This window comes from Ipomoea triloba, chromosome 14 (assembly GCF_003576645.1).
Source record: "Ipomoea triloba cultivar NCNSP0323 chromosome 14, ASM357664v1".
NCBI classification, from domain to species: domain Eukaryota; kingdom Viridiplantae; phylum Streptophyta; class Magnoliopsida; order Solanales; family Convolvulaceae; genus Ipomoea; species Ipomoea triloba.
In genome coordinates this window covers 4,067,318-4,093,278 of record NC_044929.1, presented here as the reverse complement: position 1 = coordinate 4,093,278, position 25,961 = coordinate 4,067,318, and the positions used below count along the sequence as shown (strand labels likewise).

The 25,961-nt window shown below is 37.0% G+C and overlaps 3 protein-coding genes across 8 annotated transcripts; 2 read left to right on the top strand and 1 right to left on the bottom strand.

Moving 5' to 3' along the window:
* The first annotated feature begins 2,554 nt into the window (after positions 1-2,554).
* On the top strand, positions 2,555-4,802 carry LOC116005154 (pectinesterase-like). The gene has a single exon (XM_031245410.1). It carries the CDS (start codon positions 2,615-2,617, stop codon positions 4,559-4,561), a length of 1,947 nt encoding a protein of 648 aa, XP_031101270.1. The 5' UTR covers positions 2,555-2,614; the 3' UTR covers positions 4,562-4,802.
* A 2,248-nt stretch (positions 4,803-7,050) lies between these two features.
* LOC116004361 (pectinesterase-like) lies at positions 7,051-17,159 on the top strand. 6 transcript variants are annotated; one of them, XM_031244379.1, is made up of 4 exons: positions 7,051-7,094; positions 7,203-7,258; positions 15,010-15,063; positions 15,148-17,159. In XM_031244379.1, the coding sequence occupies exons 2-4, from the start codon at positions 7,208-7,210 to the stop codon at positions 16,966-16,968; spliced, it is 1,926 nt and encodes a 641-aa protein (XP_031100239.1). In that variant the 5' UTR covers positions 7,051-7,094; positions 7,203-7,207; the 3' UTR covers positions 16,969-17,159. The 6 variants fall into 6 exon arrangements, 5 of the variants coding, with proteins under 5 accessions (XP_031100239.1, XP_031100238.1, XP_031100236.1 ...); XM_031244376.1 differs by lacking the exons at positions 7,051-7,094; positions 7,203-7,258 and adding an exon at positions 14,676-14,925 and having other exon boundaries at positions 15,148-15,309; positions 15,364-17,159; XR_004094784.1 differs by lacking the exons at positions 7,051-7,094; positions 15,010-15,063; positions 15,148-17,159 and adding exons at positions 10,415-10,467; positions 10,569-10,627 and having other exon boundaries at positions 7,111-9,012.
* Positions 17,160-18,444: 1,285 nt separating this feature from the next.
* On the bottom strand, positions 18,445-24,927 carry LOC116005212 (adenylosuccinate lyase-like). The gene is made up of 10 exons (XM_031245474.1): positions 24,644-24,927; positions 24,103-24,255; positions 23,357-23,572; positions 22,742-22,924; positions 22,280-22,501; positions 21,172-21,288; positions 20,946-21,089; positions 20,068-20,169; positions 19,468-19,536; positions 18,445-18,954 (listed from the first exon to the last, which is right to left on the bottom strand). Exons 1-10 carry the CDS (start codon positions 24,827-24,829, stop codon positions 18,709-18,711), a joined length of 1,638 nt encoding a protein of 545 aa, XP_031101334.1. The 5' UTR covers positions 24,830-24,927; the 3' UTR covers positions 18,445-18,708.
* Positions 24,928-25,961: the final 1,034 nt, after the last annotated feature.

Here is a 25,961-nt window from a genome sequence, read left to right as displayed (position 1 = left end):
AATATATATATATATATATATATATATATATATATATATATATATATATATATATATATATATATAACATTTATATTTGGAGTATTAAAGTATAATTACACAATATTAGTTTAATTATCTAATAATTATTACAGTAATTAAAAAATTAATTATGCATATATTAATATAGTTGACTAATAATTATTATGATAAATAAGCTAATAATTATAATAATAATTGTATAATTACAATTAAACATGGATCGTTGAATTTTTTTTACTAATACAAAAACTAACGTTTGCATTTTTTAAATATAATTTTCTTAGTTATTATTCATATTTGGAATTATAATATATATGAAATACATATAGGACGGAATAAATGAAATTAATTATGTAAAATTTTTATATAAATTTATCTAAATGTGTAAATGATTAATTAGAGACTATATTAATTATACAAAATTTAAATTTAAATTTTATATGCTATGGAAATAGATACTTAACCAAATATATGGAATTACAACTATATTATTATATTGTACATTTTAAAATATTTATATTTTTTTTTCAATTTTTTATTTAAATTCATAATAACATATTTTTGTTCGTGCATCACATGGGTAAACCACTAGTAGTAGTAGTAGTCGTAATAATAATAATAATAATGTTATTACCTTAATTACTTTACTTTCTATCTAAACCATTACGTTACTACTATATAAGACATTCATTCCAAGAAATATTCACCGTAGCTCCACCATTTTATCTCTTATTATTTTAGCCATAAAAAAAAATGCACATAATGGTCCCAACTTTTGTTTTGTTCAATGCCATAAACGCCTACAATATTGCATATGCAATAAGGGTAGACTGTACGAGGTCAAGAACAATTGAGGAGCGTATACCACAACCTTAGAATATGTTTTTGAAGATGTGGATGTATTATTTATTGTTATTTACTATTAAATTTTTCATTTAATTTGTTTTTCAGATATTGTATTTTACTCTAACATATATTAATTCTTATGCATGCATGAATTATAAGCTAAGTGTTATGAATAACCTTAGCATACACTAAGTAAAAAATCAATTACCAGTTTTCAACATATCTATTGCTATTTTTGTCACTATGTTTGTCCATTGAGCTCCTGTAATACACAAATTAAAATATTTAATAGAAATGATAAAAAGTAGATTCCCAAATATTAATACCAAATATAAGGTTATAGTTGACTGATTTGATTTGTTTGTTTTAAAGTTGTAATGGTATTATGTTTATATTGTACGAAACAAACAGAAACTATACATATTAATACATTTGGTGCTACTAAGCTTATGATGGATAATAATTGTGAACAAATTCGTGATTTCAAATTATTGTACGTATTTTTTTTTATTTCAAACATTAACTATTACTAAATTTGAATATTTAATAATATTTATAGTTTTGTAAATAATTTCTAAACTCTTAAGTTTCATTATAAGATTGGATACGGATCCTACACCAAAAGTTTCACTTAGTACATCAACAAAATCATCATCAACAATAGCAAATAAGATAAACAATGGAATACTAATTAAATATTCGCACCATTAGTCAATTGTACAATGCTCATGAGGTGTACTGTATAATTTTAGATTAATAGAATTGTCAACACAAATGTAATTTTAAATCATCGCTATTCCTTCTCACATTATTATTTCAAATTGTAAACCTATAGATCGGTAGCTTTTGGGTGTTGACCAAGATTGTGGCTATTGAAAATATTGGAGATTGGTGTTATCTGTCCTGAAATTCATCATTTTTAAATTTTAAGTATTTTTAATTCCAGACTATTGTTTAATTTTTTTTAACCTTTGAAATATATTTATTTTGAAAATTAAAAAATTAACTAAATCACTTATGGGTAAAAACACATTTTTAAATCAGGTAATTTAAAACAACTTTAAAATACAGTTTGATTCTAATTTTCTTTTCACATCTTAATGCTTATTAAAATTATCTCCTTTTTCACATATTTATTTTAATAATAATATAATAATATAAATCATATCACGTATCAATTTTTCTAAAATAATTGTGAATAGCTAGAGTCATATCACGTATAAAAATAAAAAAGAGTCATATCACGTATACAAAAAAAAAAAATGCCACTCCCAACTATTATAATTATTTATAACTTAATTATTATTTAAATATATATTAAAGAAAATAGGAATCTAAATACGTCGCCATTAGCAAGAATGGGTAGAAAATATTACATAGCTGGTTTTATTTTATATATATTAATCACCATAAACTTTTAAACTAAATAATGTAATTAATACTATAGAATAAAAAATTTACGATGAAAAATTTATAAAGACGTAAAAAAGTTATAAATGTAATTTCCTGTTTTCAAAAAAAAAAAGAGTAATTTCCTGGTAAAAGATATATCTGAATAACCTCAATTTTCTCAATGTACAGAAGGTTGTTACCTGTTTGTTATATTTTCTATGGCTCTGCTGATAGTCTCTCAATGCTATAAATAGGGATTTTCAGTATTGCACATTTCAATCATCATAGCCTCAAAGGCACCCCTTGAATACGAGTCCCTATTCAAGAGCCTATTAAAAAACATAAACAAGTAAAAATGGGGTCTTTAGAAAAGAATAAAAAGTTGGGTGTCCTTGGCATCGCTTCCATCCTCTTCCTGGCTTTCGTGGTGGCTGCCACCGCCACTGCCACCGAGTCCGGCAGCGAGTCCGCGGGTTCCGGTGCCGAGTCATGTCCCAGTGGCGGTTCCGGTACCGGTGCGGAGTCATGTCCCAGTAGCGGTGCGGAATCTGGGTCTGTGTCTGGGCCTGGGTCTGCTGGGTCGTGCGCCGCTGGTGATACAAATAAGGAGACCTGCGTAGAGAAGAACCCGGAGGGTAACGCCGTTAATAAGATGAGCACACACGAGGTTATGAGGGCGGCGTTCTCGCTGGACAGCATAGCGGACGCGATTGGGAAATCGGAGCATTTGCAGCAGTCCGTGAAATCTCTTTGCCAGTCGACCGATTTCAAGGAGCTGTGCGAGAAGAGCCTGGCTAGAGCTAATCACTCACATGACCCGCGGAAGCTTATGAACGCGGCGTTCTCGGTGGCGTGGGAGAATCTCGCCGAAACCGTTTCCCATTCTGAGCTTCTGAAGAGGGCGGACAAGGACCCCAGGACCCACGAAGCACTGGACATATGCAAGGAGGTGCTAGACCACTCCATTGAAGATCTCAAGAGATCTTCTCACAAGGTTGAGGAATCTACTACCATCAACGCCGAACACGGTAACGACCTCAAGGTTTGGCTCAGCGCCGCCATCACTTTCGAACAGACCTGCCTGGATGCCTTCGAGAACACCACCGGCGATACCGGCGAGAAAATGAAGCACCTCCTTAAAACCGCCATGGAGCTCACCAGCAACGGCCTGGCTATGGTCACTAAGCTCACCGACTTCCTTAAGACCTTGGAAATCCCTGGGTTCAGTCGTAGGTTGTTAGAAGATCAAGAAGCAGCTGAAAGTCCTGAAAACATAGACTCCGATGATGAAGTATTTCCTCAATTCGTAGACCCCCCCACCCGCCACCTCCTACGTGCGCACCCGCACTCCATTAGAGCCGACATTGTGGTTGCCAAGGACGGAAGTGGGAAATTTAAGACCATCAACAGCGCTCTGGCCTCCATCCCGCCCAAAAACACCCGCCAAATTATAATCTTCATCAAGGCCGGCGTGTACAAAGAATACGTGCTTGTTCCTAGGAAGATGAACAACATTGTTTTCCTGGGAGAGCACCCCACCAAAGTGGTGATCACCGGAAACAAGAATTTCATCGACGGGGTCGGCACTTATAAGACCGCCACGGTGGCAGTAGAAGGAGACGGGTTCGTTTGCCGGGACCTTACAATCGAGAACAGAGCCGGGGCAGCCAAGCACCAAGCCGTGGCCCTTCGGGTTTCAGCCGACATGGCCGTGATCCATAACTGCCACATCGACGCCTACCAAGACACCCTCTACACCCACTCCTACCGCCAGTTCTACCGCGCCTGCACCATCACCGGCACCATCGACTTCATCTTCGGGGATGCCGCGGCCGTCTTCCAGACCTGCAAGATGATCGTGAGGAAGCCAATGGAGAATCAGGCCTGCATGGTGACCGCCCAAGGTAGAAAGGACCGCCGAGGGGTCGGCGGGACTGTCCTCCAAAACTGCTCCATCCTCCCTGATCCCGCCCTCAGGGCCACCCACCCACCCGTCAAGGTCTACCTCGGGAGGCCATGGAAGGAGTACTCCAGGACAATCATCATGTCATCTTTCATTGACGGTTTCATCGCCCCAGAAGGTTGGTCTCCATGGGAGGGCAACTTTGCTCTGAATACCCTTTGGTACGCGGAGTATAAAAACCGCGGCCCAGGAGCTAATACCGCTAGAAGGGTGAACTGGAAGGGTATCCAGAAGAACATTTCTCCACAGACTGCTAGGCAGTTTACTCCTGGAGTGTACCTTGAGGGTGATGCGTGGATCAGGCGCGGCCATATCCCCTATTTCTCTGGATGGATATAAGCGGCCCGGCCAGGTGACTCTACAACACAGCTATCATGAGAAAACGATAACCCCGAGCAAGGATTTCATCCTACTCAACCTACTTTTACTATAACTATTAAGTAGCTAGATAGAGGAATATTAGGAGGGTTTCCATGTGAAAACCTGAGCAAATATCTTCTTCAACCATGCATGGAAGAAGAGTATAGTTGAAAGATTACATTATTTTTGAACCACAATATAAAAATGTTGTTTCAATTTACTTTCGTGCACTTTAATTTACATCACTATAATTGTAGTAGTGATAGTTAGCCATTCCCAGCCAAAGTGTGGGCAAATCCATAACAGGTCAATGAAACACTGAAAAAAAATAAAAAATTCTTCAAAGCCAACGTGAAGATACTGGGCATTAAAAGCTAGTTAGAGTGGCATACTGGCATTTTATATGCCCAACTAATAGGATAATGACTTAATGAGCTCTCTTGCTTATTTTCACTTTTCACTGAACCAGCTGCCATGCCTCAATTTCTACCCTTTTTTAAAAATTAAATATTAATTAATAACAAGTTTTTATTACTGTGATTTTTTTTATTAATTAAAATGGAAGTAATATAAAAAAGTCAAAAGAGAGTTAAAGAAATTGAGAGTGAGAAGAACGGGAGAAGGCAATACCAATTGGATGTTAAGCGAACTAACGAGATTGATGTTGAGTATAAGAAAGCTTGATACCGACGCCAAAAAGTTATTGAGAGGAATTAAAAATAAAAATAGAAGCCATTCAGGCAATTAAAGCTATTGGGAGAAGGACAAGATCAATTTCATTATTCCATTAAAGAAAATAACAATAATTAAATTATAGGTTCTAATTTAGGGCAACTCATAATTGTTACCAAAATTTTACAATTATTTATATGTATTTTTATTTTAAAATTACTAAGTAATATACAATATTAGGTATAGGGTTGAGCATATAATTATTAAAATAAAAATAAAAAATTCAAAAATTAGATATAGGCTATGTTTGGCAAACCTAGCTGAAACGGTAGCTGAAAAGTAGCTGAAAGCTAAAAAGCTCTATAAGCTCGAAGCTGAAATCTGAAGAGTTGTTAAACTAAAAAGATAAAAAGACTAAAAAGGACATCTTCATAAAAGTTAAATAGTTTTAAATTTAAATAGGTTTGTTTACATATTAAAATATAAAATAATGAAATCAATATAATTTCATAAAATATAAAGTAATAACATATATTTGAAAATATATATAGTAAAACAAGATGTTTATAATTCATAAAATTAGTTTATACAAAAATTAATGTTCAAACACAAATATCAAATTAAAATTACAATGAAACATATTGAAGAAAAAAGGCCAAAAGAGTTTTAATTGGGAGGGATAAATGATGTCATTTATATAAAATAATAAGGATAAATATGGAAAAAAGTTCAGAAACTACTAGCTTATTTTTGAAAAGCTACCTGAAGTAGCGTTTCAAAATAAGCTCTTATTTTAAGCTACTAACTTATTTTGATAACATTACCAAACAAAGCTTATAGCTTATTAGTAGCTTAAAATAAGCTATAAGCTCCTAAATAAGTTTTGCCAAACACAACCATATTCAAGACAAATAATCAAAATATTCAACGCCAACTATATATTATGTAGTGTAATGTCACATCTGTTACCATTTCAATTGGGTAGCCACGGAATCGAACTCTAGTCGCTCTTTGGGCCAATCAAAAAAGATTGAAAAGGTATAGAACCGATATTACAATGTAAATAATCATAAATGTTTCAAAAATATTCAACAAAATAGGAATGTAATTCACATCAAATAAGAATACATGACCATTATTAGCAAAAATAGCCTAAGATAATGAGTAGAAAATATTCGATATCATCACTTCTTTTATTTTTATATATAAATTAATCACTATAAAATTTTAAACTAAATAATGTAATTAATGCATATATATATAGAATAAAAAAAAATTAGGATGAAAAGTTAAAAAGGCAAAGGCAAAAGCATGAACTTATTATTATATATTGGAGTTGATTAGGGGTGCTTTCTTTTCTTTAATTTTCACTATACCCTTAACCTATAAAATATAATATATAGGATCGATCTAAAATCACAAGATATGACATGATAATGGAATGAGAACAATTTGATCAAACAGAAATGCAATGTAAAACGATAAAACATATCTCAACCACAATTTCATGGTAAAACATTTGTGTATAACCTCAGTTTCCTCAACTGAAGGTTGTTAGTTATATTATCTGTGGCTCTGATGGTCTTGTCTCAATTATATAAATAGGGTTTGCAATATTGCACATTTCAATCAAGGCATCCCTTGAGCCTATTAAAAAGTTATTAAACAAAACAAGTAAAAATGGGGTCGAATAAGAAGTCTTTGGGTGTTATTGGCATGGCTTCCATCCTCTTCCTGATGGCTTTCGTGGTGGGTGCCACGGCCACCGAGTCGGGGTCGTGTGCCCCAAGTGATACCAAGGGGACCTGTGAAGTGCAAAGCATCGAGCACCAGCCCCAAGATGTTACGAAGGAGGGGACGTTTGCCGTGAAGAGCACCGAGCACCGGCCTGAAGAGGTTATGAAGGAGGGGTTTGTTGCCGTGCAGGGCATCGAGCACCGGCCCAAAGAGGTTATGAAGGAGGGGTTTGTTGCCGTGCAGGGCATCGAGCACCGGCCCAAAGAGGTTATGAAGGAGGGGTTTTCCTTGGACAGCATAGCCGACGCGATTGGGAAATCGGAGCATCTGCAGGAGTCCGTGAAAGCCCTTTGCGCCTCAACCGATTTCAAGGAGCTGTGCGAGAAGAGCCTGGCCAGAGCTAACCACTCTCGCGACCCCAAGAAGCTTCTGAACGCAGCGTTCTCGGTGGCGTGGGAGAATCTCTCCGAATCCATGTCCAAGTCGGAGCTTCTGAAGAGGGCGCACAAGGACCCTAGGACCCACGAGGCACTGGAAATATGCAAGGAGGTGCTAGACCACTCCATTTCAGATCTCAAGAGGTCTGCTCGCAAGGTTGAGAAATCTACTACCATCAACGCCGAACACGGTAACGACCTCAAGGTTTGGCTCAGCGCCGCCATCACTTTCGAAGAGACCTGCCTGGATGCCTTCGAGAACACCACCGGCGACACCGGCGAGAAAATGAGGCACCTCCTTAAAACCGCCATGGAGCTCACCAGCAACGCCCTGGCTATGCTCACTAAGCTCACCGACCTCCTCAAGACCTTGGAAATCCCTGGGATCAGTCGTAGGTTGTTGGAAGATGTAAACTCCACTGATGAATTCCCTCATTTCGTAGACGCCCCCACTCGCCGCCTCCTCACTGCTCCCCCGAGCTCCATTAAACCCGACATGGTGGTCTCCAAGGACGGAAGTGGGAAATTTAATAGCATCAACAGCGCTCTGGCCACCATCCCGCCCAAAAGCAACCGCACTGTTGTCATACTCATCAAGGCCGGCGTGTACAGCGAATACGTGATTGTTCCTAGGAAGGTTAACAACGTTGTTTTCGTCGGGGAGGGCCCGGGCAAGACCGTGATCACCGGAAACAAGAATTTCATCGACGGGGTCGGCACTTATAAAACCGCCACGGTGGCAGTAGAGGGAGACGGGTTCATTTGCCGGGACCTTACAATCGAGAACCGAGCTGGGGCAGCCAAGCACCAAGCCGTGGCCCTTCGGGTTTCAGCCGACATGGTGGTCATCCACAACTGCAACATCGAAGCCTACCAAGACACCCTCTACGCCCACTCCTACCGCCAGTTCTACCGCGGCTGCACCATCACCGGCACCATCGACTTCATCTTCGGGGACGGGTCGGCCGTGTTCCAGAACTGCAAGATGATCGTGAGGAAGCCAATGGAGAATCAGGCCTGCATGGTGACGGCCCAAGGTAGAAAGGACCGTCGAGGAGTGAGCGGCATTGTCCTCCAGGCCTGCGAGATCCTCCCTGATCCCGCCCTCAAGGGCGTCACCCCGCCCGTCAAAGTCTACCTCGGAAGGCCATGGAAGGAGTTCTCCAGGACAATCATCATGTCCTCTTTCATTGACGGCTTCATCGCCCCTGAAGGCTGGTCTCCATGGCAGGGCAACTTCGCACTGGACACTTGCTGGTACGCAGAGTATGGGAACCGCGGGCCAGGAGCTAATCTCGCCAGTAGGGTGAAGTGGGCGGGTTACAAGAGGAATATTTCTCCTGAGATTGCTAAGCAGTTCAGTCCTTCAGTGTACCTTGACGGTGATGCATGGATCAAGCGCACTGGTGTCCCCTACACACCTTGATGGATAAATTAGTAACATTAATTCCTGCTAGCCAAGCTTCAGTCAGCCCAATATAATCTTATTAGCTTTAAAAAACAAGGCACAAGGGGGAACAGCCACCACGGCAAAAACACCTCAAACCGACTCCCCATTATGATGCTCGGCCATCTCCATTTCTGGTATTCCTTGCATCACCTTCTCAGTTTTATCAGTTAACAATGAGGTAGTGATCTAATCCATACTTGGCAAACTCATAATCCATGATAGAATAAAACTTAACCAAATAATAATCATTGTCAAGCGTAATGAGTTCCATTCGCGATTTCTGGTGCCATATCGTGCTTAACCTTTTTAGCATATAAGAATATCCAACCGACGTACCTTCTCTGCCTTAGTTAATGGTATGAAACTCATTTCTATATTCTACATTTAATTCAACTTCTTTTTTTTTTTTTTAATGTTTTTAATCGATCTTAAGTGTAGATCAGACTTGCGCAAAGTACTGGAAGTACTATATATGTGCACTGTTTTTTGCAATATTTGAAGTCAGTTTTGACTTTTCATTTTTGTTGACCTTTATCATCTTATAATAATAATAATATTTTTAAACGTTAATAATATATACTATTATATTATATTATGGTATTCAAAAAAATTATATTATATTTTGAAAATGAATTTTAAATTGCCACACTGCCATCCTAACTAAAAGAGTAGGATTATTATTTGATTGTGCTGTACAACTATATGAAGTCATATCTTCAAGAAATTTATAAGTAATATGGAAAGTGTGGGCAAATTCATAACAGATCAAGGAAACACTGGAAAAAAAAAAAAACAAAACAAAACAAAAAACAGACAAAAAACAAACAAACAAAACAAAAAACCTTCTTCACAGCCCATGTGAATAACAGAAAAAAAATATTGTTTTTAAATTTGTAATTGCTTTCAATGGCTTCTGTTTTTATTTTTAATTGCTCTCAATAGCTTTTTGATGTCCGTACCAAGTTGGTTATGGATTTGCCCACACTTTCCATATTACTTATAAATTGATATTTAATACAAAATTGATATTGCTTTCTTCTAACTTTCAAGTTTCAATTTCTAATTCTTTTTTTTTTTTACCTTTTTATTACTACCGTTTTAATTAATGAAATATTAATTAGTCAATTTTTTTTATTAAATATTAATTAATAAAAATATTTTTTATTTTTAATTGCTCTCAATGGCTTCGATTTTATTTTTAATTACTCTCAATAGCGTACCAAACTTTCTTGTACCCAACATTGATCTCGTGAGTTCGTTTAACATACAGTTGGATGTGTTTAATTTTGTACATATTATAATGAACATATTATAATGACCAATTAAAAATAAAAAAAAATATTTTTCTGCTATTAATTGATATATTTAATACAAAATTGATGCAATAAAAATTATTATTAATTAATATTTAATTAAAATGGAAGTAATATAGATTAATCGTTGGAAAGGCTATTCCCTTGTTTGATTCGAATGGTAAACTTCTTCCCAAGGCATTAGTATATGATATGATATTGAGAACATCGATGGAATATGCAGGAAGTATAAGGAGCAAGTGAGGGAAGGGTTATCTTGCTTGCAATGTCCACCTGGTACAACTCCCAATATATCTCTTGAGCTTTTTGCATTACTCCACCCAATAGACGAATATCCTGTTTCATATAACCCAACATTCCCTTCGATTATTAATCAGATCCTCCACTTTCAGTTTGTCATATGGGATTGAGATGGAGCCTTTAGGGCCAAGATCGGGGCAAAGATTCTTACCAAGGGAGCTCAGTTTGCCAGGGGAGAAAATTTCACTTTTGGTCATATGATTATGGGAGAAAATTTTACTTTTGATCATATGATTATTATTGAGGTATTGTTAATTGTGTTTCATAACTATCAATTTAAATCCATAACTATTTAATATTTCTCAATTTCAGTCCTTCAGTTAAACTGCTGGCGAGAAGTAACCAAAAATTTTTAAGGGCTAAAATGATGAGGGTAAATTTATCTTTTACTTATTCTCTTCTCTTTCTTTTTCATTTGTTTTGCTCTAAAAATTTGTCTTCGCCGGATGGATAGAGCTCCGGATCGAGAGTCATGCTAAGAGGAGTAGTTGCAGTGGGTTATAGCTTCTTCGCTGTATTTCTTGCTTGGCAATTCCATTCCTTGTCTTCTCCGTCAATGACTCATCAGTCTCGATTGACCGAATCTTCACCACGAGGTCACTAATCTCGGCAGAAATTAGGGCCTGAGCTCCGGTGATTTTTGAAGTATTCCTTGGATTGGAGTTATAACAATGGAACCAAGCCTGATAGGCAATTTGGCCGAGGGACTGATAGTTGTGGATTCAAATTAACTGTTTTTGAACTCGTGGATTCCAATTAATAATACTCCAATAATCATATGACTAAAAGTGAAATTTTCATTATCGATTAATATTTATTTAATTAAATAAAAAGTTTTCATTATCAATTAATATTTATTTAATTAAATAAAAAGGGAAAGCAAAGAAATTTACAGTGTAAAGAACAACATCCACATTAGTTGTGATCTTTGAAAAATTTTTACAGGTATAAGTATAACTAGAAAAGAGGGCGCGTAAACCTCTGTGCTTTTATTTGGTCTTGCGCGTCAAATGCAAACTGGCGCCACAATAAACCAACCCTCTTGCAATTACATTTTTTCCTCTATCCTCCAAATCACCCTCTCTCTTCCATGTCAACTAAAAAATCAAGTAAAAACTATTGATATTATTGATGCTCTAAAGAAGTCAATACTAGCGGGATCTTAAACGAACTCACAAGATTGATGTCTGGTACAAGAAAGTTTTGTACCGACACCAAAAAACTATTGAGAGCAATCAAAAATAAGAACCAAAGCCATTGACGCAATTAAAGTTATTGAGGCCCTTTAGAATTATTTTTTTCTGTTATTAATTAATATTTAATAAAAATTTGAAGTAATAAAAAAATTGTTATTAATTAATATTTAATTTAAAAAAAAAAAAAAAAAAAAAAGAAAGGGAAGCAAAGAAATTGAGAGTGAGAAGAATGCCACCTTCTTCTCAACTTGATACTTTATAACCACACAAAGGAGGAATTCATTCCAATTACCGTTTTCTCAAATATGATTAATTATGAGAAAACAGTAATCAAATGTCCACCTTTTTAAATCTGCACAAAAATGTCCTGTCCTCCCTATCACTTATCAGTTATCATGCTCCTCCTTATCAGTGTCCAAAAACTCACATTGTTTCTCAATCCGGACATCATTATTCAAGACAACATTTGTATTATAAGCCAATGCCATAGAGGTATTATCATAATTACACTTTCATAGTAATCACAAATTAAATATTATTAGCATACATCACAGTTCTAAAAATCTTGAGATATAGCCATAATTGTGTGGATTTGACATCATTTGGACAAAAATGTGTTGATTCAAAACACTAGACAAAAATCGCAAATTATATGGTGGACCATGATCCACAATGCATTGTGGACCGTGGTCATGGCTGATACTGCAGTTGTGTTGAACGGAAACTGCAGTTGTGTTGAAATGATACTGCGGTTGTGTTGAAAGGAAACTGCAGTTACGCGGAACAGAGGTCGTTCATCCATTCAACACAATTGCAGTATCCGTTCAACACAACTGTAGTATCCGTTCAACACAACTGCAGTATCAGTTCAACACAACTGCATTTACAGACGGATGAAATGGCCTCTGTTCCGCGCAACTGCAGTTTCCTTTCAACACAACTGCAGTATCCGTTCAACACAACTGCAGTATCAGTTCAACACAACTACAGTATCAACCATGACCTATGGTCCATAATGCATTGTGGACCATGGTCCACAGTATAACAACTGGACAAAAATATGTAAAGTACTAATGCCATTATATTATTTTCAAAACCCTATTTGAAAAGTAGGTAATTGGACTCAATCATTATTGTGTGGACCATGGTCCACACAGCTGTGTGGACCATACTATTAAATAATGCACATTCAATATAAAAATAATGTACATTCAGTGTAAAAATAATGTACATTATATTCAGGAGATGTACATTATTTGTGTACTGAATGTACATTATTTTTATAGTATAAAAATAATGTATATTCAGTACAAAAATAATGTACATTTGATTATTGTCCACATAGCTGTGTGGACCATGGTCCATACAATAATTTGCTAATTGGACTACCTTCTCTTTTTTTAATTTCTTTTTTTTTTTCTTTTTGTTGCTTTGACTCAGAATGCCACAAATAGTAGTAGTAATAATAATAATAAATGTCATGCATATATGTAATAAAATAAAATAATAATAATATTATTATTATTAATAACTACTACGCTACCCTCAGTCGTGTACTCGTGTACTATGTGCATAAATGAGGAGAGAGAAGAATGGAGCATCCGTAATAGTGGAGTTTTTTTGTGATTTTTGAGAAGTTCTGTAAGTGTGCTTAGTAAAGAGAATATAGGTGGAAATAGAAAGAAGAAGAAAAAAGAGAAAAGAAACAAAAAAAAAAAACAATTTTGGCAATCGAAACAAAATAAATAAATAAATAAAATAAAAGTAACTTTAAAATCAGAGTGCCCGCCGGTTGGCGACTCGCCCCGGCAAGCAAAACTCTCATTTATTTTGAGACAGCGCCTCCACTGAGGCTCGAACTAACTCACCCCACTAGACCACAAGGTCATTGGCAATCAATATAACAATTTAATCATGTAACAATTTAATTATCAAAATTAGTTTATGGAAAGATTTGACCATATTATTAAATGGTGCTCCTTTTTTATAAGCATTTAGGAACCAATTTCATCCTTATATATATATTCAGATCAATTTCATTATTCCATTAAAGAAAATAAAAATAATTAAATTATAGGTTCTAATTTAGGGCAACTCATAATTGTTACCAAAACTTTACAATTATTTATAAGTATTTTTATTTTAAAATTACTAATTAATATACAATATTAAGTATAGTGTTGAGCATATAATTATTAAAATAAAAACAAAAAATTCAAAAATTAGATATATTCAAGACAAATAATCAAAATATTCAACGCCAACTATATATTATATAGTGTAATGTCATATCTGTTACCATTCCAATTGGGTAGCCACGGAATCGAACTCTGGTCGCTCTTTGGCCAATAAAAAAGATTGAAAAGGTATAGAACAGATATTACAATGTAAATAATCATAAATGTTTCAAAAATAAAAAAAAATATTCAACAAAATAGGAATGTAATTCACATCAAATAAGAATACATGACCATTATTAGCAAAAATAGCCTAAGATAATGAGTAGAAAATATTCTATATCATCACTTCTTTTACTTTTATATATATATTAATCACTATAAAATTTTAAACTAAATGTAATTAATGCATATATATATATAGAATATAAAAAAAAAATTAGGATGAAAAGTTAAAAAGGCAAAGGCAAAAGCATGAACTTATTATTATATATTGGAGTTGATTAGGGGTGCTTTCTTTTCTTTTCACTATACTCTTAACCTATAAAATAATATATAGGATAGATCTAATTAAAATCACAAGATATGACATGATAATGGAATGAGAGCAATTTGATCAGATCAAACAGAAATGCAATGTAAAACACTAAAACATATCTCAACCACAAATTCATGGTAAAACATTTGTGAATAACCTCATTTTCCTCAACTGAAGGTTGTTAGTTATATTATCTGTGGCTCTGCTGGTGGTGTCTCCTTTGTATAAATAGGGTTTGCAGTATTGCACATTTCAATCAAGGCATCCCTTGAGCCTATTAAAAAGTTATTAAACAAAACAAGTAAATATGGGGTCGAATAAGAAGTCTTTGGGTGTTATTGGCATGGCTTCCATCCTCTTCCTGATGGCTTTCGTGGTGGGTGCCACGGCCACCGAGTCGGGGTCGTGTGCCCCAAGTGATACCAAGGGGACCTGTGAAGTGCAGAGCATCGAGCACCAGCCCCAAGAGGTTATGAAGGAGGGTTTTGTTGCCGTGCAGGGCATCGAGCACCGGCCCAAAGAGGTTTTTGTTGCCGTGCAGGGCATCGAGCACCGGCCCAAAGAGGTTACGAAGGAGGGGTTTGTTGCCGAGCACCGGCCCAAAGAGGTTACGAAGGAGGGGTTTGTTGCCGTGCAGGGCATCGAGCACCGGCCCAAAGAGGTTTTTGTTGCCGTGCAGGGCATCGAGCACCGGCCCAAAGAGGTTACGAAGGAGGGGTTTGTTGCCGAGCACCGGCCCAAAGAGGTTACGAAGGAGGGGTTTGTTGCCGTGCAGGGCATCGAGCACCGGCCCAAAGAGGTTACGAAGGAGGGGTTTGTTGCCGTCCAGGGCATCGAGCACCGGCCCAAAGAGGTTACGAAGGAGGGGTTTGTTGCCGTGCAGGGCATCGAGCACCGGCCCAAAGAGGTTACGAAGGAGGGGTTTGTTGCCGTGCAGGGCATCGAGCACCGGCCCAAAGAGGTTATGAAGGAGGGGTTTTCCTTGGACAGCATAGCTGACGCGATTGGGAAATCGGAGCATCTGCAGGAGTCCGTGAAAGCCCTTTGCGCCTCAACCGATTTCAAGGAGCTGTGCGAGAAGAGCCTGGCCAGAGCTAACCACTCTCACGACCCAAAGAAGCTTTTGAACGCGGCGTTCTCGGTGGCGTGGGAGAACCTCTCCGAATCCATGTCCAAGTCCGCCCTTCTGAAGAGGGCGGACAAGGACCCTAGGACCCACGAGGCACTGGACATATGCAAGGAGGTGCTAAACCACTCCATTGAAGATCTCAAGAGGTCTTCTCACAAGGTTGAGGAATCTACTACCATCAACGTCGAACACGGGAACGACCTCAAGGTTTGGCTCAGCGCCGCCATCACTTTCGAAGAGACCTGCCTCGATGCCTTCCAGAACACCACCGGCGACACCGGCGAGAAAATGAGGCACCTCCTTAAAACCGCCATGGAGCTCACTAGCAACGGCCTGGCTATGCTCACAAAGCTCACCGAGCTCCTCAAGACCTTGGAAATCCCTGGCTTTAGTCGTAGGTTGTTGGAAGATGCTGCAGCAGTAGACTCCACTGGTGAATTCCCTAAATTCGTAGACGCTCCCACTCGCCGCCTCCTCACTGCTCCCCCGAGCTCCATTAAACCCGACATGGTGGTCTCCAAGGACGGAAGCGGGAAATTTAATAGCATCAACGCCGCTCTGGCCACCATCCCGCCCAAAAGCAACCGCACTGTTATCATCCTCATTAAGGCCGGCGTGTACAGCGAATACGTGGTTGTTCCTAGGAAGGTTAACAACGTTGTTTTCATGGGGGAGGGCCCGAGCAAGACCGTGATCACCGGAAACAAGAATTTCATCGACGGGGTCGGCACTTATAAGACCGCCACGGTGGTAGTAGAAGGAGACGGGTTCGTTTGCCGGGACCTTACAATCGAGAACCGAGCCGGGGCAGCCAAGCACCAAGCCGTGGCCCTTCGGGTTTCAGCAGACATGGTGGTCATCCACAACTGCAACATCGAAGCCTACCAAGACACCCTCTACGCCCACTCCTACCGCCAGTTCTACCGCGGCTGCACCATCACCGGCACCATCGACTTCATCTTCGGGGACGCGGCGGCCGTGTTCCAGAACTGCAAGATGATCGTGAGGAAGCCAATGGAGAACCAGGCCTGCATGGTGACGGCTCAAGGTAGAAAGGACCGCCGAAGTGTCGGCGGCACTGTCCTCCAGGCCTGCGAGATCCTCCCTGATCCCGCCCTCAAGGGGGTCACCCCACCCGTCAAAGTCTACCTGGGAAGGCCGTGGAAGGAGTTCTCCCGGACAATCATCATGTCCTCTTTCATTGACGGCTTCATCGCCCCTGAAGGTTGGTCTCCATGGCAGGGCGACTTTGCACTGAATACCCTTTGGTACGCAGAGTATGGGAACCGCGGCCCAGGAGCTAATACCGCTAGTAGGGTGAAGTGGGGAGGTTACAAGAGGAACATTTCTCCAGAGATTGCTAAGCAGTTCAGTCCTTCAGTGTACCTTGACGGTGATGCATGGATCAAGCGCACTGGTGTCCCCTACACACCTTGAAGGATAAATTAGTAAGATTAATTCCTACTAAGTACGTAAACGTACTTAAATAAATAAAATAAAAATAAAGTTTAGTTAGTCCGTTGTATATTGGCGGTAGGGTATGGTTACGCCAATTTTGTTTTGTTCCTCTGGTCATTGTTTTTTGTTACAATGTAAACCAATAAAAAAATAATTTTTATTTCCTCTCATCATTATGTCTTACTCTTTTGTTTTTTTTTTAGCTTTGTAGTTATTATAATTACATCGTATGATGAGCACTATGATGGAAATAGTTGTTGGGCTGATTTTGCTTCCAGGCATACTGAAAGACCATTACTTGTTTACATACTTTGCTCAATTCTATCTACACAATCATATCAATGCCAGTTAATATATTTAAATTATCAGGAAGCTGACCCACATTTCTTGAATATACAAGTAAGAAACCCATTTGGATTTGAGCACAGAATATCCAAGAAGTGAACAAAAATCAAATCTTGATCCAAGATGTATAAACCCAATCCATTATTGCTTCAGATTGGAATGGATTTAATTTAATTTGCTGCTAAAACAGGTGCCCAAGTCTGCTTGGCTTTCAATGAAAACTCAGAATTACTCATTTGTACAAATAATTAAGGGGTAGATTGCAAGAAGACATATAGTGAAGATTGCAGTTTACTTTACCTAGCTACCTGTACCCCACAACTTGAACCTCTGATCAGTTTCCAGAAAATCTATAGGAATGCAGTACAGAGATACAGAAAGCATATATAGGAATGGTTCTTCGTAGGGGGCTTTACGTGTGTGAATTGGGGAAGAAAAGAAGGGGGGCTAACTGCTAAGCTAAGGAGTTATTCAAAGTAGAAGTGCGTTACGTTGAAATGAAGTATTGGCGAAGGCCGGTACTTGTTCCAACTGCTAGTAACTTACAAAACAACAGGTCAACGCCTAAAGAATGCAAAAGACTCTGAAACAGCAAAAATTTAGGCTTTAAAAGGGTCAAATAGACCTTTTTAAAGTTGTAATTAAATTCATCGATATTTTATTTTTAAAGTCCAAAAACCGGTTAGTAACCAGTGATGGTTCCGACACTCGGACACTATTTTCGACCATAAATTGACCGACGACTGGCGCAAACCGCCAATCACCATAGAACAATTCTTCTCCCAGAGGAGGTGATCGCTTTCTCTGGATTCTTCTATGGTGACTGGCGATCCGCGCTGATTGCCGGTCAATTTATGATCAAAAATAGTGTTAAGAGTGTCGCTGAAGAGTTGCTAAAATATTTATGAGTTTAATTATAACTTTACAAAATTTAAGAGCCTACGAAAGTCTATTTGACCCGTATCTCTTCTTTCTTTTTTTTTAATAATTAGATCATCCCAACTCACAATGTGTCTTCATGCGCGTACAAGGAAAGTCGAACCTCCTACACTATTACCTTTAGTCGTGATATCAAGTCAGACGACAAACCACTAAGCTAATAGACTGTAATGATGATATTCAAATTTTGGTAAAGATCATGTTACCTCAATCAAAAAGAACTGTTGATGACTAATCCACTACATGCAAAATTAAGTTTTGGATGACAACCAGGGCATTTCCCTGTACTTTATGATAAATTAAAATGTACTATTCTAATTTTACCATCCAAAAAACACAGAATATGGTGCATTTCTGCTCTTTCTATTTCAAACAGGATATCAGAGACACCCCGGCCCCTATCTTGTTAGTAATGATAGACTGCCTCGAAAATCCTCAGCTCTTGCGACTAGATGAAATAGCCCCGTTCACTATATTAGTAACGCTTTCTATGTTCTTGGCCAACTCAGCAGCGGCGCCAATATATGTATGGGGTGTTAAGTTCAAAAGTGTAGTCTTTGCATTTACTGGTATTTCCAGACCTTCAATGAACTCTCTAATGCTTTCTTTGGTGACTGTTCTCCCCCGGGTTAGCTCCTTTAGTTTCTCGTAAGGCTCTGGGACATTATATCTCCGCATCACCTACAATAAGCCAAATATGCAAGAGCAAAGGAATCAGTCAAAATTTCTATGAGAAGACGAAAACACTTCACAATTATTTTCTTGATTTATTCCCCAATAAGTCTACTAGTCTCCGTAGGAAGTTTCTATTTTATAAAATTTAGAACGTGAAAACAGTCTTCTAAACAAAAACACTTTTTGAAGAATTCTTATCTCAGCGTTACGCTGGAGTACAGGAATCAAACTGAGCATTTGCAGCAGTAAACATATATATCAATCAAAGCCAAGTTAATTAGGGGAATAAGTTGGAACAGAATAAAATATGTACTTGAAACATGGAGTACTAAGTTGTTTACCCCAAAAAAGAGGAAAAGAAAACAAACATAAAAGGAGTGCTTTGGTTTCTTTTTGGCAATATGGCGCAAAACTTACAACATAGTTACCAAAATCTAAAATTATCAAGTTCCCTCCATTAGCACAATACAGAATGATGACTAGAACACATAGGTCAAGGTAAGAGGATAAGTTACATACCGTTTGTATAGGTTCAGCAAGAACCTCCCATGATTGGTTCAAGTCTTCTGCCAAAGCAGCTTCATTGACCTAGATAGAGCAACTTAAGTCATCAACTTGGATTTGAAGATTAGAATAAATACATATAATAACTATGGCACTTTGTTCTGAGGGAAATGCAGTCTAGAGATGGTCACTTCTGACAAGTACACAGCAGAATAACCATTGGTACTTTGTGCACAGCAAATATACCATAGCTAATACATAGAAAATGCACCTTCTAGGTTTTCAATCTTGATGCATTAACATGGTCAATTCCAACAGGTACATGACAAAATAACCATACTTTGTCACGCTGCATATACCAAAACTAATATACAGGTTCACAAATTCATATTCATTAAAATTGTTAATCCTAAGCACAGTTTGGACTTTGGAGTTTTGATTTTAACTCTTTTTCTATTGTCTTCTTACTAAGTTTTCCACCTTTAAATAAAAGGTCAATTACTAATTACAAACTCACCCCTCTGTAAGCAAAGCCATTGACCAAGAATTAAACGAACTTTAAACCATCACAATATTCAAACAGCAACACAATCAGACTGGTACAACATATTTTACCTGAAGCTTTGCAATTCCCCTTAATGCACTTCTATAAGCAAGAAGTGAATGCCCCAATCCTACTCCCATGTTTCTCAACACAGTAGAATCTGTCAAATCCCTCTGGAAAATCAAAAGGATAGCAAGCATAGTTATAGGAGGAACCAAAGACAAATCTAGGTGAACCAATGCAACAATATAAGAGCTTGGACTTTAGATAACAGATCTGTTAAAGGTTTTAGAATACAGACATCAATACGAAAATGACTCCAAATATTTTTTTTAATATATTTGATAATTACATATTTGAGAGAAACTTTGGTCCCTCAAATATATATGCTTTAGGAGAATAGCAACTTTGGTCCACCATTCTTAGGGTTGACCACTTTCAGTCCTAGATTTCCAAACTGTGTTTGATAGGGATCATATCCATCACATTTTCCTTAAACCGAGGACTGAAATGGTGACTGCAAATAATTGAGGAACAAAATGGACCTTAGACGTGTTTCACTTTAATGAGAATATGAGATGCACAAAATAAAGTGCCACAATTACTCAATCCACGTATTTGAAAAAAAAAAAAAAAAAAAAAAAAAAAGGAGGTTAAAATCAATTATATCCTTCCCGCTCCCCAACTTTGGTATAAATGATTATCTCTTCCCCTCCCCAACTTCCCATTAATGTCCTGTTTTCAATTTCATTATTGATTACTAGTGCTTTCAAGTTGCTTCCTTGCCTTTTATTTTCTGTCACTTCTTACCACCTGTCAATTTCTGATAGAGTTTAGAAAATTTCACCATGCAAAAAACAGAACCAAAAAAAATAATAATAATAAAAAAATCATACCCATCATATTAACAGAATACATTTCACTATAACCACAAAAAGTGGGTGTATACCTGCCACCGAGAAATAGGTAGCTTTGTGCTCAGATGTGATAGACCTGCATTAGCTACTCCAAGATTGCCTTCACTGTTCTCAAAATCGATGGGATTCACTTTGTGAGGCATTGTTGAAGATCCAATTTCACCAGCTTTGGTTATCTGCTAAAAGTTTGAGATGGTTATCACTTTTTTATATTGTTAAATAATAGTACCATAGCATCAAAGTAAACAGGGGACAAACCTGTTTGAAGAATCGCAAAGAAATGTATCCCCAGATGTCTCTATTAAAATCAATTAAAATGTTGTTGAACTGGATAATAGAATGAAAAAGTTTGGCCATATAGTCATGGGTTTCAATCTGCATTGTTAAAGAATAGTGGAGTTAAACTATATCACAAGGTTAAGTAACCAAAACATAAAGTTCACCTATAGTCACATTATTTTGGCAACAATCACTTGAAACTAGACAGAGTAAAACAAGCATCAACACCAGCACATAATCTAATATAAATGTTTCAAAAGATGTAATAAAGAAATAAATTCAAAAAAGTATACTCCGTAGTCCGTATTAAATATACTTGGTAAAGGGTAAAGGTAATACATAAAGCCAATGATAAATTGCAAGATCTAGGGAGAGTAGCATCAACAAATTCAAAGCCTTTAGCCTTTTACCCCTGCTTTTGCATATAGGCTCTTTCAGTAACTTGAACTGTTACACCTATTTCAGTATTTCACCACTAGCAAACTTAGCACTGTCTCAAGGTTCACTTTCAATGGACAAATAGTATATAAAATTATTACTATGCATAAACATAATGATTTTTCATTTCCATTTTTAACGGGGTAAGCATAAAAGTTTGGGCTTTATATAGCAGTCAAGCGCTCAAACATTGATTAATCAGTCACAGGTTCAAGCCCTGAAAATGACTTTTTCATCTAGAAACAGATGTAATGTAAGGTATTATACAGATTCCTTCTCCAAATCTCGTATGATAGGGAGCCTTGTATCACTGAGTCAAATATCTATATCTATACATCTGCTATATATAAAAGTGGCTTAATGTGTTCCTTTGTGACGACTGAAATAACCAAAGCAAATCATTAGACACCCTGTCTAACCCAAGTGAAAGCATCCTGGTTTTATTAGAGGCAATGTTTAACACAACATACATGTGACTAGTATAATACAATAGGATAAGCATACTGATGATCCACTATAAAATGATTAGACTTACATGACAGGTTTATGTATGCCATGCACTTATGGCAGTTCTCAAATAGCAAGCAGCAAGCTTATCTCCATACTGACAAGATAGTAAAACAATGCCCAATAAGGTCATAGAAGATACCTGAGGGACGTAAGGATTGAAGCTTAACCCAAGAGATGTTACAAACTCCTCTGCAATTTGTGGCCAGTTTATATCAGGATATGCAACTATATGTGCATTGTAGTTTCCAACTGCACCAGCAAACTTCCCTCGCATCTCAATTTTTGAAATATCCTGCCTCTCAGTATATAACCTATATGCAAAAATAGCCATTTCCTTGCCTAGTGTTGTTGGTGAAGCTGGCTACAAAATACTAGATTAGACCTCTTTCGTGATATAGAAACATTTTCTCATATAGCCCCTAAAGAATCATACCCAAGAGATTAAAAATAAAAAATAAAAACCAAACAAAAAAACTAAAGACAATTGTTCATCACTTTTCCAAAATGAGTACAGAATATCTTTATTAAGTTTAGGGTTTTTTTTTGGACAAATAAACAAAATATTGGAAATATAAAAATGGATCTGCACATAAGTCTTTACCTGCCCATGGGTGCGAGAAAGCATGGGAACATGAGCATTCTTTGTGGCCAAGTTAGTTATCGCTGTAATAATCTCATCCATGACTGGTAATATAACACTGTTAATAGCTTCTTTCAACATTAATGCATGTGCTAGATTGTTGATGTCCTCAGACGTGCAGGCAAAATGGAAAAACTCAAGAACCTAGATATAAATACAATGACAAACATATTTCAGCTCACGTGAAGATGCAATTTATACAAAATTATATAAATCCTTTTAACCATTTATACTGCAAGACTACAAAACAGAGTCATTGACAGCCATGTAGGAAAAGTATCAATGCTTGGTGGAATTTCATAGTAATACTTTTGGAATCTAGAAAAATAAAAATTAGAATACCAATGTAGTATTTATGAAGAAAAGTAGACAGTGGTATGTCAGAAATTATATAATTCACTTAGCCATTTATACTGCAAGGTCACAAAGTACTGTGCCATTGACAGATAAGTAGTAAAAGTATCGATGGACAATGGTTGCTGGAATTTCAGTAAGAAGATAACATTTACAAAAGCAAGAAATTTAAGAAAAATAATGCAATATTTATGAAAACAAGAAGTAAACAGCTTAATAAACCTTAGATATCTCTTCATGTGATTGGCATCTTTGTTTTAGGAAGTACTCCACAGCTTTAACATCATGGTTAGTTACTTTCTCAATTTCCTTAACTTCTAAAGCATCACTCAAGCTAAACCCATCAATCAAGCCTTGCAGATAAGACTTTGCTCCTTGAGTAAAATCAGGAACCTCAGAGATTTCAGGAATCTGTGAAAGCTTCAACAACCACTTAACCTGATAAAAAAGATAAGCACATGGTTCATACAGAGAAGTTGGAATGCAAAAGATGAAGGAAAGTTAAGATGCTACAAAAACTCGTCAAAACGAGCAATGATTTTAAACTAAAAACTGAAACACAAAGGTGAGAAGAGAATCTGATTTAAGAGATCTAATATAGTAGACAATGATATTTACAGCCCAAGCATGAAAATCCATTTTATGAATTTGGCATCCAACTACTAATATTTTGAAATATATTAGAATGTATTAAGTTATTAACTATCATTAAAAAAAAAGTATTTAAGTTATTAACTAAACAATTAATAAAAAGGTTTTTTTCTTCATATTTGCCTAAACAGCATTACCTCATGCTAATTCAAATTTTTATTCTTTGCGATATATTCTTTTGCACTAGGTGCATAAGATTACTGCAAAGGAAAGCTTATGTCCATCAACCAAAACACTAAACATATAACAGTATTCATCAAGCATGCATAAAATAAAGAACTTAACAGCAATTAAAAGAAAGCGGAAAAAGTCAGCACCTCAACTAAGACTCGATAGCGAATTAGCCCATACTCGCTCATGAATGGAACCAGGTCTTTGACTTTATCCCAATAGCGGCCATCCAATGGGCACAAAGCTGTTAAACTTGATAGCTCCGTATCACGAGAATAATCAGCAGACATTGCTTTAACCTAGATTTAAAACAAAAGGAGCATTTTGTCAAGCTACTTAAAGTAGGGCTGCAGAGCTTAATCAAATGGAACAAGATATCAACATGGCTATAAGAGAGCCTATGCCCTATTTCCTACACCCCCTGATTCGATTCCTTAATCCGCAGAAATGTTCAAGTAGTAAAGCAACTCTTAATCAAAATAACTAAAACCGAGACACTGTTCAAAACAGAGCAAAGAAGAAGCATTTTCTCAAAGGAAAAAAAAATTCAAAAATTTGAACTTTATTGAAATTGAAAAACAATACAGAGCAACAATAATCAAAAATCTTCAGGAAAAGAAATGAATATAAACATCGAGATAAATACAAATACACTTTTGAGCAAATTATTTAACAAAAAAAGGCTACCTTTTCGACGGTTTCAATTGAGGTGCTATTGCTTTGCAGTTTAGGAGTTGCTCTGCAGCGCATAGACGTGGCAGCGTTAATACGATAGAACACAGAAGAATTAGAGAGGTGGTGGACATTAATAGGATGCCTGAGATAAGTCGCCGTTTGGTTGAAGTTGGCTTTAATGCAAGCTCCGAACTCCATCCCGTTGGCGTTGTGATTACACGAGTCGCAAGATGTCAGTGGTCTCAGCTCTGGACTCTGGTCCTTCACTCCTTTGGTGGGATTCAACTTTTATCCTGAATATATCGACGACCCGCTCCAAATCGGGTCTGAACTGTTCTATAAAAAAAATTGCGTATATGGTAAATGATTCTCAAGGCATTTACTATTTTATTTTGGGAAAATGATATTTTTGTCCTTAGTTGTTTTTTGGGTTCTTATCAAGGTACCGTCCCAACGGTTAGTACACTAAGTGGTAGGGGACTGGCCAAATGGTTTGCTCCATTCACCTAGGTGGGTCCTCTAGTTATATGACTTATATCCGTAGTATTGACTTGGTCCCTGAGTTATATATAATGACGGGCGATTTTAGTCTTTAAAATGATCAAATTAAACATTTTATTTAAGTGATAAATTGGTGATAGAAATAGTCTTTCAGAGACTTAGTGATTAAAAATGGTCATGCTTATAACGCATGGACTAAATTTATATCACGTGTATAATTGAATGACCAAAAACACAAATTTTCCCTCTTATTTTTTATTCTTTATTTTTTCTCTTTAATATTTTTCCAACTAAATTTATTTATCTCTCTTTTTTTTAACTTAAATTATAAATCAATTACAAACCAGCATGCATTATAAATTTCACAATTTTACAATTCGCAATCACAATTAAAACTTAATCAATTATGAATAAATTTGACAAATTAATTTTTTGAAAATCTGACTTCAAGGTTAGTTTTTGAACCAAAGATGTTGTGAAAGACGAATCGCGACGGAGACGAGAGACCTGATACTGACTCCGCAGAGGGGTTGAGGAGCTTATGCAATCGTTGCGGCCTACGAGGAGTGCGAGCCGCCGAACTGAGAAGCCTGAAGGCGCAACGTTGGGAGACCACCGGAGTGAAGGAACACGGTTGCCGAAGCTGAATTGAAGGCGTGAAGTGATGAATGCTAAAGTTTGAAAATGGCTAAGGTATGATGGGATTGTAATTTCATTCCTATTGAACTCCTTGAAATTACAAATTCATGGTTTGGTTGGAGGAATTACAATTCCCACGGAATTGTAAGTCCATGATAAATGACTATTTTACCATTCTTATTATTATTAT

Coding starts and splice junctions, on each gene's coding strand:
- LOC116005154 (XM_031245410.1), top strand. CDS start 2,615: ATGGGGTCTTTAGAAAAGAATAAAAAGTTGGGTGTCCTTGGCATCGCT.
- LOC116004361 (XM_031244375.1), top strand. CDS start 14,710: ATGGGGTCGAATAAGAAGTCTTTGGGTGTTATTGGCATGGCTTCCATC. Junction 14,926..15,009: donor TCGAGCACCGGCCCAAAGAG/GTTTTTGTTGCC, acceptor CGGCCCAAAGAG/GTTACGAAGGAGGGGTTTGT. Junction 15,064..15,147: donor TCGAGCACCGGCCCAAAGAG/GTTTTTGTTGCC, acceptor CGGCCCAAAGAG/GTTACGAAGGAGGGGTTTGT.
- LOC116005212 (XM_031245474.1), bottom strand. CDS start 24,829: ATGGAGTTCGGAGCTTGCATTAAAGCCAACTTCAACCAAACGGCGACT. Junction 21,090..21,171: donor CTTTGCGATTCTTCAAACAG/GTTTGTCCCCTG, acceptor AACTTTTAGCAG/ATAACCAAAGCTGGTGAAAT. Junction 18,955..19,467: donor TTGCTGAACCTATACAAACG/GTATGTAACTTA, acceptor GGCTTATTGTAG/GTGATGCGGAGATATAATGT.